Genomic DNA, 11,934 nt, shown 5'->3' with positions numbered 1-11,934 from the left:
CACATAGAAATGCTTTTTCAGTTACAACCATATTTGCAAAGACATAGACATGATCAGAAAGACAGGTCTAAGCAAGGAGCTGACAACTCCAGTACACATAAGTGCAAAGCTGGAATTTTTAGAAGCATCTGTTAGGTTGCAGACACATTTTGAGACAGAGCTCAAAAGCCCTTAAACACTGCCAAAGCTTCACCATTTATACTGAAACTTTTCTTTGTATATATTGAGGCAGGTGCAGTTTTGCAGTGATAATGCAGCAGGGATTTGCACTAGATAAGCCCTGAGACTTTTGTTACCCCTTTCCTCCAGTTCTAATCCTTTTAGTAAAAGTGGAAGTGGAATTCAGGATTTAGTACCTCACTAAGTGAGTATGAGACAACAGTTATTTGATGAGCATTCACAGCAAATGCTTCTTCATTTGCATGATCCATCACAAACTCAAGGAAAAGGCTCCTCTTTTCAAAGCCACAGTGCTTTATACCTTAAATAGGTGTCTAGGTTTTGTCTAAAGGATCCACATGTTACCTTTTTAAATGGTCCAATAGGAAAAGGAATGTCACAAGGTTGGGTTCTGGAAGTGATAACAATAGATTCAACATACAGCTTTCCTTTGCAACAGGATCTGAAAGTGCTACAAAACAAAAAAGAATAAAACATCACTGTAGGCAGTGAACAAGACTTTGACTGACTAAGTAACTTCCCAAACCAACAAACATGGATAGTGCTGAATGAGCTGTAGTTCCATCATAGAATCATGGAATTGTTTCAGCTGGAAGAGACCTCTGAGATCATCAGAGATGCCTATCATTACCCCACAGGATCTCTTTCCTTTATTTCATAGATGCCTAGAGAATCCTTTTATCTGAAGCAGTTCAAGTTCTTCCAAGACTTTCAACCATTAAGATGTTTTCCCCCTGTACCAAAGTAAGACAAGGTACACCCACACACAGAGGGCTTCTCTGGGAGACTAAATGGAGCAAACAGCAAGCACAGCCTCCACAAGTGGGCTGTCATTCTATTCCTAACATCTCCAGAAACCTGGACATTTTCACCTCACAAGAAGGCATGGCAGTTGCTCAGACTCAAGCTCAGAGGAAGCACATGTCACTCCAACGCTCATCTCTAAGCTCCGTGTCACTTCCCGAACAACTTGTTCCAGGCTTCTGTCCAACACTATAAATACAGGTTGTGTTGCTTTAGGAGCAGCCTCCTGCAAGAAGGGGTTCTGTTCCCAAGGGCTATTTCTGCTGCCACCTACCAATGCCCTCAGCAAAGTTGGGGTACAGTTCATCTGTGAAGAGGGGCTCAGGCAGCTCCCGGAAGTACAGCTTCAAAGTGCCTGCGATGGCGTTGACATCCATCTCGCTCATCATCACTGACACATCCTTGTTATCTGAAAGAGAGAAGAGGGGAAGCAAAGTAAAACAGCTGCTGTCTCCCATTCACTCTTCCTTTCACGATCCAGTTGCAAACAAGGACTTCTGTTAATTTGGAGACCTCACAACAGTGAGGGAGTTACAGCTTCTGATTGCTGCTGCTTCTCCCGAGGAAGATGCCTGCCCTGTACAGGGATTTGGAAGACACGCTCCATGTCTGCTGGGAAGAACATAAATGGGTTATGTGGTTTAAGGAACCATCCTCTATGTATGTCTTGGGTTGTATCTGTAGCTGCAGAATATCAATGAAACATGCAGCCAGGGTTAAAATGACTCTCCCTGTGCAGGAATCTCTACCTCTTAATGCTTCTCGGGGAACACAAGATTACAGCCAGCAGGGCCATCTGTCAGGGAGCCCAGGCAGGTCCCCACAGTGCAGAGGAGAACCTCAAAGCCATCACTTACTGACGTCGAAGGCAGCCTTGAGAGCCTGGATGTCGGTGGCGACGCCCGAGACGCGGTAGATGCCCACCTCCTCCATGCCCCGCCGCTCGATCTCCTCCACGCACTGCCGCACTATGTACGGCACCTTCGACCGCTCTCTCCTGAGGAAAGTGGAGAGAAGAGCTCAGAGCAGCCTGTGCCTCGGTGCTGGCCCCCGTGGCCAGGCTGCCTGCAATCACCCCAGTGTCTGGCTGGGCAAACCTCTCCTGGAAAATGGGAGAAAGGCTAAGCAGGCAATCAGACTGAGCTAAAAACCTCCTCCTCAAACTAGAGAGGGTTTCGTGAATGCCTTGATGCAGCTTTGCTGCTCTGCAGCTGCCCTGAGCACTGCAGCTCAGGCCAGGTCCTTGTGCCAATACAACCTGTGACTCTGCAGGTACAGGGGGGGATTCCAAAGCAGCCCCTGGACACACAGCAAGGACTGCCTCCCTCTGAATGCAACTCCCCGGGGAGGAAATACCACGCTTCCCAAACTATGCAACGGAACAAACAGGTTTCTTCTGGCAAACAATCCATGACAAAAGATCAGGGGTTAAAATAATAGAACAGGATCCAAAGAACTTGAACATTTCCGATTATGGGAAGGAAACATCACTGTTCAGTGGCTCTGGAAATTCGTGACCAAGTCAGCTAACTACAGAGTAAAGGGGCAAGGGGTGTTTCCGGAGCTCAGGAAAGCCATTTGCTGTCAGTAAACACCCTGGGTTACAGAGCCTGTGTGCACACTGTGTTTTTTGCCTGCAAAAAATGAAGCTCAGAGAAGATCCAAAATCCCCACTCTGCAGTCACAATCATCTACTCTGCTACAAGTAGCACAGGCTGGACTGACAAACCCCTTGGTGGGCTGAAGGCTGATGTAACCTACTGGTCAGTTGGCTTTCTACAAACAGCAGGGAGAAAAGTGCCCCATCAGCTCACTTGGTGACAATGGCGATCTTGACCCCGAACACGCCGGTCTGCTTGCGGGAGGGCATCCTCTTCAGGCTGAACTCCCGGCTCGTGAACTTCACCGACAGCTTCACTTCAACCTGCAGCAAAGAGAACAGTTGTTACTCTTCAAACATTTTCCTTTTTATGCTGCAATCAAGAGCAAAGGGATAGAGCGGGTAAGAGGCAGAGAAGCGGTGCTAACTTCTGTTCTCCATACTTACTCCATTCATCGAGATGACTGTGCGTTGCCAGTCTTTGTCCTGCAATGTCTGGGGGTCCAGCTGAAAAACATGGAAGTTACCCATCAGTTACCCATTTCAGAGAAATCAGCTAGACTGAAAGGCTTCTGTGAGCCAGCACAGCACTACCAATTTTAATGTGTTATTTCTTTTCCATAGGAAAACACACATTCCAAGGTTTCCAGGTAATGGGACACAGATACTGAGTGGTTTTTTAAGCAGGGCTGATGAGGACTCACACACATAAGAAACCCAACAGCATGTGGGCAGTGTTTGCTCAACAACAAAGGTAACCTCAGGGAGCAAAATCACTGAAAGCCAATAACCTCAGCTTTCATAGAGAGAGACTGCATTTGTTGCTGTAGAATGACGGGCATGTCAACAGACACCCCAATTTGTCCCATCCCATAGGACTAGGAGCCAGAAAAGAGGAGGAGGGATTTCTGAAATAATCCGGGTTTAAAATAGAGCAAACGGTCTCCCCTCTGTAGTTTTGTAGAGACAGGTGAGTTTGCATGATTGTGAAATTACTGCACTGAAATAACGAGCCAGGCTGGAGAACTTCATAGCTCCTCACTATGAAGCTAACAGCTTCCAAGGACTATGTTCCACTGCATTCAAAAGACAGAATGACCCTAACAGTGAGAACAAGGAAGAAAAATATGAAGTGATCCATAAAGAGGCAAGTAGCTTTAAACAAACCTCTGTCATCATCTGACAGAAAAGAAATGTAGAAAATTGGCCCAGAAATCACAGAAAGTTGTCCTACTTCAACCTGTTCATTGCATTTCACTTCATTTGGAGCATGCAGGCAGGAAAAATGCCTGACTCTGTTACTGCAAAAATTCATTAAGCAGAAGCAAGTTCTGAAGCAAAGCCCTAATCTGCCACTCAGCTTTGCTTCATCTCTTTTGAGTGGGCAGCTGTGAGGCTGGGAAACAGTCGACCCAAGAACTCAAACGCCACACAGCAAATTCCAGCACTGCCCGAGTGAGCCCAAACACATCTGAATGGCTGAAGAATGGCACTCAGCTCAAGCTAGACTGGCAAAAGTGAGAAGACAGCCGTCTCTGTGGGGACTTCCATCAGCAGTCAGCAGCAGCCAAAGCAAGCAGCCTTCAGTGCCTCCTGAGACTGGCTTCGTTCACTCAGGTCTTGACACCAAGGCACAGCAAGACCGGAAGGAGCCAACTGCACCAGACTCCCGTGTTTTGAGTTTACTGTTGTCAGCACACCAAAAAACACTCAGTAACTAGAGCTACTTCTGCAGCACAGCTACGCTCTCTCACAGAGCCCTGCACAGCAGTAGAGTTCTCTGACAGGCAGAGGTATGTGTTGGAGCAATGGCAGCTGCAGCGCATCCCGGGAGATCTCGGATGCAGCCACGCTCACACTCTCTCGCAAATCATTGACAAACTAGCCCAACGCTGCTGACAGCTGCAGAGACAAGGCCCCCATGCCCACTCCCCAAACCAACAGACTCCTGTTTGCTCACACAGCAGACACCCCAAGGAGGAACAGACAAGTGAGGCCGACCTTCTCCCTGCGCACTCTGTTGCGGACGTGTGCCCAGAGCGAGACGCTGCCAGTACACACGTGCTGTCCTGTCGAGTTGGACCGGCTCCTGTAGCTGCAACTCTGGCAGAAATTCCTGAAGACCCCTTGTAAGGAATAGTCAGTGAGCAGCAGCTCCCACATTTTGAGACCCGAGGCCAAATGGCAGCAGTGCTTAGCTCCAGTGCCTCAGCAAGCCCCTGTAACAGCCAGCTTGCCAGGAGGCTTTGCTTATAACCGTGGCGGCACAGCCCCTCCCCGCCGTGTGCTGGCTACAGCCGCGGCTGCTCTTCCCTCAGCTTCCGTGATGCAAGTTTGGTTTCTTTCAACAACAGCATTCTTTCCCAGAACCAAGAGGAAACCATTTCTCAAGTGCCTGGTTTCCTATGAAGGCCAGCCATGCTCACTGTTCCTGAAAGCTCCATCTCCTGCTGCCCAAACAGTCGCCTTGTTGGGCTGCCAAAACAGCCCCGTGAGCGACACGGCTGCAGCACAGACACCCCCAGCTCGGAAGCAGCTCTCCACATGCTTTTAGAATGGGGTCACTGAGAGTTTATTTGTTAAAGCAGGGACAGACTGCTCAAGGCTGAAGGGGAAAAAGGGGTTTGAATATTTTAAAAAACAGTTAAAATGAAGAGTCCAGGAGGGTCCAGTTTCACTTTATTTAAGCCAAGAGGCTTAAGTGATGACCAGGGAACTCCTACCATCGTACAAAATGAAAGCACGCTGTTAAAAAGCATGAGCCAACAAAGTCCTACACTGTTTGAAGAGTGGATATCATATGGCTGCAAAGGACCAGTAAAAGCAGTGTGCCAGAGCCAAGAGCTCACAGAGGCTCTTCCTTGCTGGCTGACTCCTAGAGCTGAGCAAGGACTGCAAGTGGACCTGCTGCCACCTTCTTCCTCCGTTCTCTCTGAGCCCTGTCACAGGGCTGGTGGGACACCTGTGCTCCCTTCACCTGCAGTTTGACTCCTGCTGATTGAACAGAGACAGCCAGGGGAAACAAGCACCACGGAGTGGGTCTGGCTGACCCAGGCCAACCCTGCACAAATCACTGGTAATAACAACAGCAATTTTAAAAAGAAATACCCCCACAGATGTTTTTTAAATAACAAAGCAAAATTACAAGAGCTAATAAAAGAGCAAAGCTTGACTAAGCTCCCAACAACACTGAGACAGGAAGATCAGGTCTAACAGTCTGGTAAAGTCACTGTAGGAAATAACAGTCAACAGGAAACTAAGAACTCATTTAGACTTTGAGCAAGCTTTCAGTCCTGGACCTTACAGATGACTGACCTTCCAAGGCCAGAAAGAGCAATGCAGGGAAAAGGCAGCTGGAGCAGACAGGTTACACAGCAGACTGAAGACAAAGAGCTAGTGAGTGTGATGCTTCCGCATAGAGAAAGCCTGTGACAAATGGAGCCATGCTGTCTTCTGGCCCGATTTGGAGACGGATGACCTGGAAGAGGGAACACTGAGTGGACAGATGCAGCCTGCAGAGCTTGCCAAAGAGGCTGCTTGGGGAGGGTACCACATGTGCTTGCTCCACCAGCTCAAGCAGGAAAAGATGGCTCCTCTGCATTCACTTGACAGTGAGATTTACTGCACCTCTAAACATTTCCTTCAAGCAGTTGTTTGGTTTAAATGACAAAAGGACCTGTCCCATCTCCACTGAAACTGCAAAAATTTGTGTTGTTTCCGGGACCCATGGAAAAACCCCTCAAAGGCTCTGTCTCACAGGCTTGTCTGCACAGTCCCCACCAGAAGCACACACTGCACAGGAAAAATACAAACTGATCAGTTTGCCTTTACACCCCCAGCACCTCCAGTCCCTTTGAGGCCTGATCTTTGGCATTTGCAGAGGCAAGCTACAGTCCCAAATTGACTAATGAATCAAGCAAGTGCCTCTCTGTATCCTGCACAGCACAACAGAACAACAGAGCTCAGCACCACAGGGATTTCTGAGTGCAAGCCCCTGGCTCTTGGGGCAGCTTAGTACTGAATTAAGCCAGACAATGAGTGTACAGCAGTCAGCAGAGGCTGAGTGTGCAGGGCCCAGAGCACTGAGGACCTCAGGAAAAGGTGACTGGGGATGCTCCATGGCAAATGCATGCTGGGCAGCAGGAAGGGTGTCTGTGCTCTGTCTGAGGAAACCACCACAGAGATGAGGTATTTTTTTTACCCAGAAGAAAAATAACATGCTGAAAGAGGAAAAACCAAAACCAAAAAGCATCAGTGAAAATGAAATGCCTGGGAGCAAGGAGTGAGGCAACCCTAAGGTTACTGTCATTTATGGTATTTATTCGCATTACTTCCTCCTGTCATTAAATGTCCCTGGCAACTTTACACTCCATCAATTTTTAATTGTAGCTGTTGTGACATACATGTTGTCAGTCTCACTGCTGCTGGAAACTCCCAGTCCAGCCATAACTATTCTTCTCAAAGCTCCCCACTGACATGTTAATCTTTCCCACCATTACCCTTTAGACATGACCCATTGCCTTCTTCATTTCCACCCCGTTTTCATTGCTGGGATACTGTTCTGCATGAGCAAACTGTTTGAACGGACCTGAGCGTGTAAAGGTTTTCTGAGTTGACACTTGGGAGGGACAGCATGTGACAATCTGTTTTACATGGAAAACAACCCAGAGGTCTGAATTAGCCATGTGTACTGCTATCGGGCATCCCAGATAATTAAGCAGATAAGAGTGATTGTTTTGCATGGCAACAGAGGAATGGTGTTGTGCTGCTACCACAGAATGACTGATCTAAGGTCACATCCTCTCTGATTTTCCAGCACTGCTGAGAGGGAGAAGGAAATGGTTTGTCTGAGCTGATCATGCAGAAAAAAACCTCTCCAAACAACAAAGGAAACAGCATTTGGAGGAGGCACCAACTGGAGGAGCTGGATCACAGGATGAAGTATCAGTTTACTCATGCAGTCTGTTCCCAAGGCAGAGGCCAGCTTTGCTGACATATGTGCACACTTAGATGAAGTCTCAGGACCAGACAAAAGGCTGCTACACTACAATATGTGGACATGCCTGCCACATAAAGTGCAGAATCCAAAGAGCAAAAAAGTCAGTCTCCTAAGTGCCAAAGATGGATTGCAAGGTAACAGGAGAAAGAAAAATGATGAGTTCAAAATGAGAGGAGCTGATGCTTACAACCCAATCAAGCCTCATGTCTCCTCCTGTAAGATGATGTCCATTTCTCCCTCCCTCAAGACCCCTGGTAACTTCAGTTTCAGAGCGGACCCAGGAATGGTAACTTCTCTCTAAAGGTCCTTTCCAACCCTACCATTCTATGATTCTGTTTTGCATGTCCGTGATGTAACACAAGCCCCCAACCGTTTGTGCCAGTTGCCCCCAACACTGCACATCCAGTGCCACTCCACTTCTACATTTACAGGAATTTCTCTCATATTAAAACCTTGTGGTTTTGTTTTTCAGGGATAAAACTTGCAGGTTGTCAGGCAACAAAGCTCTTGCATGTGGCTATAAAAAGAAGGAAATAAAATATTCCATAGGAAAAGAAAATATGAGCAGTGGGAGCTATTAAAATTGCTGCCCATTCCTGGAAGCTTCTGATCACATGGACCAATTTCCAGCCTTCCTTCCTCCAGTGCCATTATGTAACGGAGAGATTTAATAAACATATCACAGCTAAAACAGTCCTCAGCTTCTTGATGCATTGTCTTCATCACTGCAGCTTGGAGAATGTGGTGAGTCAGAAATCCCATTAGTGGGAAGTTGTAGATTTACCATCATACATGGCTTAACAATACAGTGCAATTTAGCCAACACAGAAACGTCCCTGTTTTTATCAGCAGGAGGATGCAGACATGACTCTTGATCTTCCCAGAGTTTTAAACTAAAGGTAATTTAGGAAAAATCCACTCATCCAGCTCCACAGACCTTGTCTTTACACAAGGCAGACTTTGGCTAAATGGTGACAACACAACAACAAACCAGAAGGCCCTAGATACACTAACAACTCTGAAATAAACAACAGGTGTAAAAGCACCTGGGAAAAAATGACCACAAAAGTAGTGACCGGAAAAGATGCTGAAGCATTAATACAGCCAACCTTCAGCACAGGCTGTAATTTGATTGTGTTGTAGCATTATGATGATTTCCTAATAGAGAAAATCAAGATGCAATTAATAGTCAAGGGTCACCAGTTTTCTTACTTAATAACTTAAGTATAAAATGTTTGAGCAGAGTGTGCAAGTGCTGTGCATAAAAATGCCTGCTCTTCTGGAAAAAAAGTTAGAAAATGTAAGTATTTTATTCATTTTTTAATCATTCTGTGTAAAAGATCCAAATAATTTAAAGGGTGGGTGACTTCAGAGCTCTCCATTGGGAGCACACACATCTCTAGTGCATTTCAGGGCTGAAAACTTCCTCTTTTGTAGTTGCTCAGCTCCACGGAAAATAACCTTTTGTTAGCAGAAGGGACACAGCTTTCTGCTTACCCCGAGGGACACAGACAGGAGACACCCTGTACTGGCTTCTAGTGATTTTACACAAGTTCTCTTTCAAACCCACCATGTCTTTGGTGACAAAAGCTTTCCCTGAAAAGTGTGTCAGGGCCTCAGGGCTGCAAGAAGGGAAGGAAAGGAGCAGGCTTAATGGAACTCCTTTCAACAATGAACTCTTCTAGAGTAAAGGTGGGATGTGATCTTGCAGGCTGCCCTCAGAGCTGCTCTGAAATCCCACAAAGGGCCTTGCCGTGCGTGAGGAAGCTCCATCCACGGGGTGATGGGAGTCAAATGCAAAGGGAGGAGAACCAGGGGTATCTTTCAGCATAAAGTGTGATCTGGGCAGAGCCTCTGCTCTGTACAACAGCCAGTCCAACACAAAGAATGTGTCCTCAGGGCAAGCATTTAAACATCCTCCTCAAGCTGTGTACAGACAATGCAACAAACTGGAAGAAGGGGAAAATCTGTTCTCCATGTGACCCTCCCTGATGGCCTGATTTCTCCTGCATGGAGCTTTGCTGCTTCAGCACGCAGCAGCTCACTGAGAGCAGCATCCCTTTGCAATCATCTCATCACTTCCCCTATTATATTAAAAATCTGCCACACAAACAAAGTGTCCCACACTGATCCTCAGCAGTGGAAATGTCTCTCAAACTCCATCAGCTTCCAGCACATACAGAGGCAGCAGGTCTTCCCCATGATGTGCAGAGGTGATGACATATTCATAGTTTCTCCTTTTGTCACAAATAGAACATCCTCAACAGTGTCCAGGACTCAGTGACAGTGCAGTTCCTATATACTGTACTGGAAAAATGTGAAGTTAATGGGCAAATCCGAGATCAAAATGTAAATATTCATGAAAAGGCATCTACTCCATCAGGCTACTGAAGTACCCACTGGGGACAAGGCAAGAGGGAAAAGGCTGCTGACTTCCCACCTGTGACTCTCACTCTGTACCTTACTATCTGGAGAAAAATCTCCAATGCTGAGACAAACAAAGTAGAAAAAAACCTCTATGGTGCACTCCAGGATTCAAAAGTCCTGCTGGGTTTTGTGGTAAGGGTATCAAGAGCGAGGGTCTTACCTGGATCTGTCCTTTCCCCATTATGCGGTCTGTGCTCTCCCCATCCTCTTTGGTGAGCTTGGTTTTGTTGTAGCACTTCTCATAGCACAGAATCCGCAGAGTTTGGGAGCCTTCCAGCTCAATCTCAAACTCCTGAGGAAAGAGCAAGGAGTACATCATGCCAGGACACTAGTCTCTTAATAATCAATATAGTCTCCTTGAAACTAATCAGGAGGGGGCACTGAAGGACTGACCAAAACCTTCTCCCCAATGGAGCTGGTCTTGAAATAAATCCAAATTGTATTTGGTATATATAAGGTGTTAAAATCAGAGACTAAGATGGTTGAACTCCTTAGATTTCACTGAGTTTCAGCAAAGCCTCATTCAAAGAAACAACCTAGCCCAACCTAATTTTGCTCCTCAGTACATTTAAGCTGGCTGTAAACAGGCAAAGTGTCTATAACTTCCCCCTCACAACAAAGAAAGAAAGAACACCATCTCCTTCTTCAACAGATTTTCACTTGTATCTTTAAAAAGATAATAAAACATGCATCTGTTTACTGATCAAATGCTGGGCAAGACTTATTTGTACTGAAATGTTTAACCACAGCTAATCCAAGAGAAAATCTTCTGCAAGCTCTGACAGCCAAATGGCATAGAAGTGTTGTCTGAGAGGCAATTTATGCAGCACATGTGCTAAGTGTGCAGGAAGTTGCTTCACTTGCAGGTTTTCTGCCCCTCATGCATTGATGTCTGGCACATGGAACAAGTCACGTTAAGAAAAACCCAACCTACCTCATTCCAGTTGGGTTCTGTGGTGTCTCTGTAAACTCTAGTTTTAGCCTTGTTCACGAAATAGCCAAAGGAATCCACCTCCAAGGTGCAGTACAGATCTGGGGAGGGGACAAAAGGACAGAAACTTTTTAAAATACAATTTGTATCTCCTAACTTGCATTAATCACTTTCAGGGTGTTGCCTCCATTGGCATCTTCTTTGTATTAGTACCAATAACACCATCTAGCACAAATCTCATCACCTGGACCAGCAGAGTTGCTTTTATGGAGCTGAAGTACCAGCACAGCTGAATGACCTCAGCACAGACAAGCCCTTCACCTCTGTCAAGAATCAGGTGTATGCTTTTACCTAATATTTCCCAAGTCAATCCCCAATGAGCAGATGTACAACAACAAGGAACAAAAGTTTCTCAGTTAAACACTGGACCTCATCAGTGCATCAGAACCAACTTCCCTGAGAACAGCAGCAGTACAATATCCCTCAGAGAGCAGGTCAGGAGTGAGCCTTCAACACTCATTACCTTCACAAACTGGTCAACTATGTGGTATCTGGTGCTTGTAATGAACTGTAGACATTACTCCTGTTTGTAAGTTCTGTTGTAAATGACTTTCACCAGCACCTGGGAAGTCAGTGGTTCAGCAGGAGAAGGACTAACAGAATCCCCAGCCACACGGCCAGGTAAGCTTTGCAGCTTTTCCTACACTACCCTCATCAATGGCTGAGAACCATGTTTATTTCTACAGTGTTCTGTTCACTCTTATTTTTTTCACCTTTTTTGATTCTTTTGTCAAATAATTTCCCTGAATTTAACATCTCTTTCTTTACACCAAGAATTCTGAATGTCAGAGAAAGCTTCCTGTTCTTTCATTGCAAACCAAAATACAGTTGAAAGAATTCAGGGTAAGGGCTGACTTGTACCTAAAACTGTTGGATAATTAACAAACACTGCTTAAAAAAACCCAACAGACTAGACCTAAAAAAATGATGCTG

At 46.0% G+C, this 11,934-nt stretch overlaps 1 protein-coding gene across 3 annotated transcripts in view; it reads right to left on the bottom strand.

The window, feature by feature from the left end:
- The window catches only part of BCR (BCR activator of RhoGEF and GTPase), a 94,854-nt gene that overhangs the window by 7,774 nt on the left and 75,146 nt on the right, over positions 1–11,934 (bottom strand). For all 3 annotated transcript variants that reach the window (XM_062009543.1, XM_062009544.1, XM_062009545.1), the window contains 7 exons: positions 10,945–11,042; positions 10,171–10,302; positions 3,032–3,091; positions 2,799–2,908; positions 1,842–1,981; positions 1,259–1,393; positions 526–631 (listed from right to left, as the gene is read on the bottom strand). In XM_062009543.1, coding sequence (XP_061865527.1) covers positions 526–631; positions 1,259–1,393; positions 1,842–1,981; positions 2,799–2,908; positions 3,032–3,091; positions 10,171–10,302; positions 10,945–11,042 — 781 coding nt within the window. The remainder of the gene's footprint in view (positions 1–525; positions 632–1,258; positions 1,394–1,841; positions 1,982–2,798; positions 2,909–3,031; positions 3,092–10,170; positions 10,303–10,944; positions 11,043–11,934) is intronic.

This window comes from Colius striatus, chromosome 17 (genome assembly GCF_028858725.1).
Source record: "Colius striatus isolate bColStr4 chromosome 17, bColStr4.1.hap1, whole genome shotgun sequence".
Lineage (NCBI taxonomy): Eukaryota > Metazoa > Chordata > Aves > Coliiformes > Coliidae > Colius > Colius striatus.
Note: the sequence above shows the minus strand (reverse complement) of the source record. Positions and strands in the feature narration are given on the sequence as shown.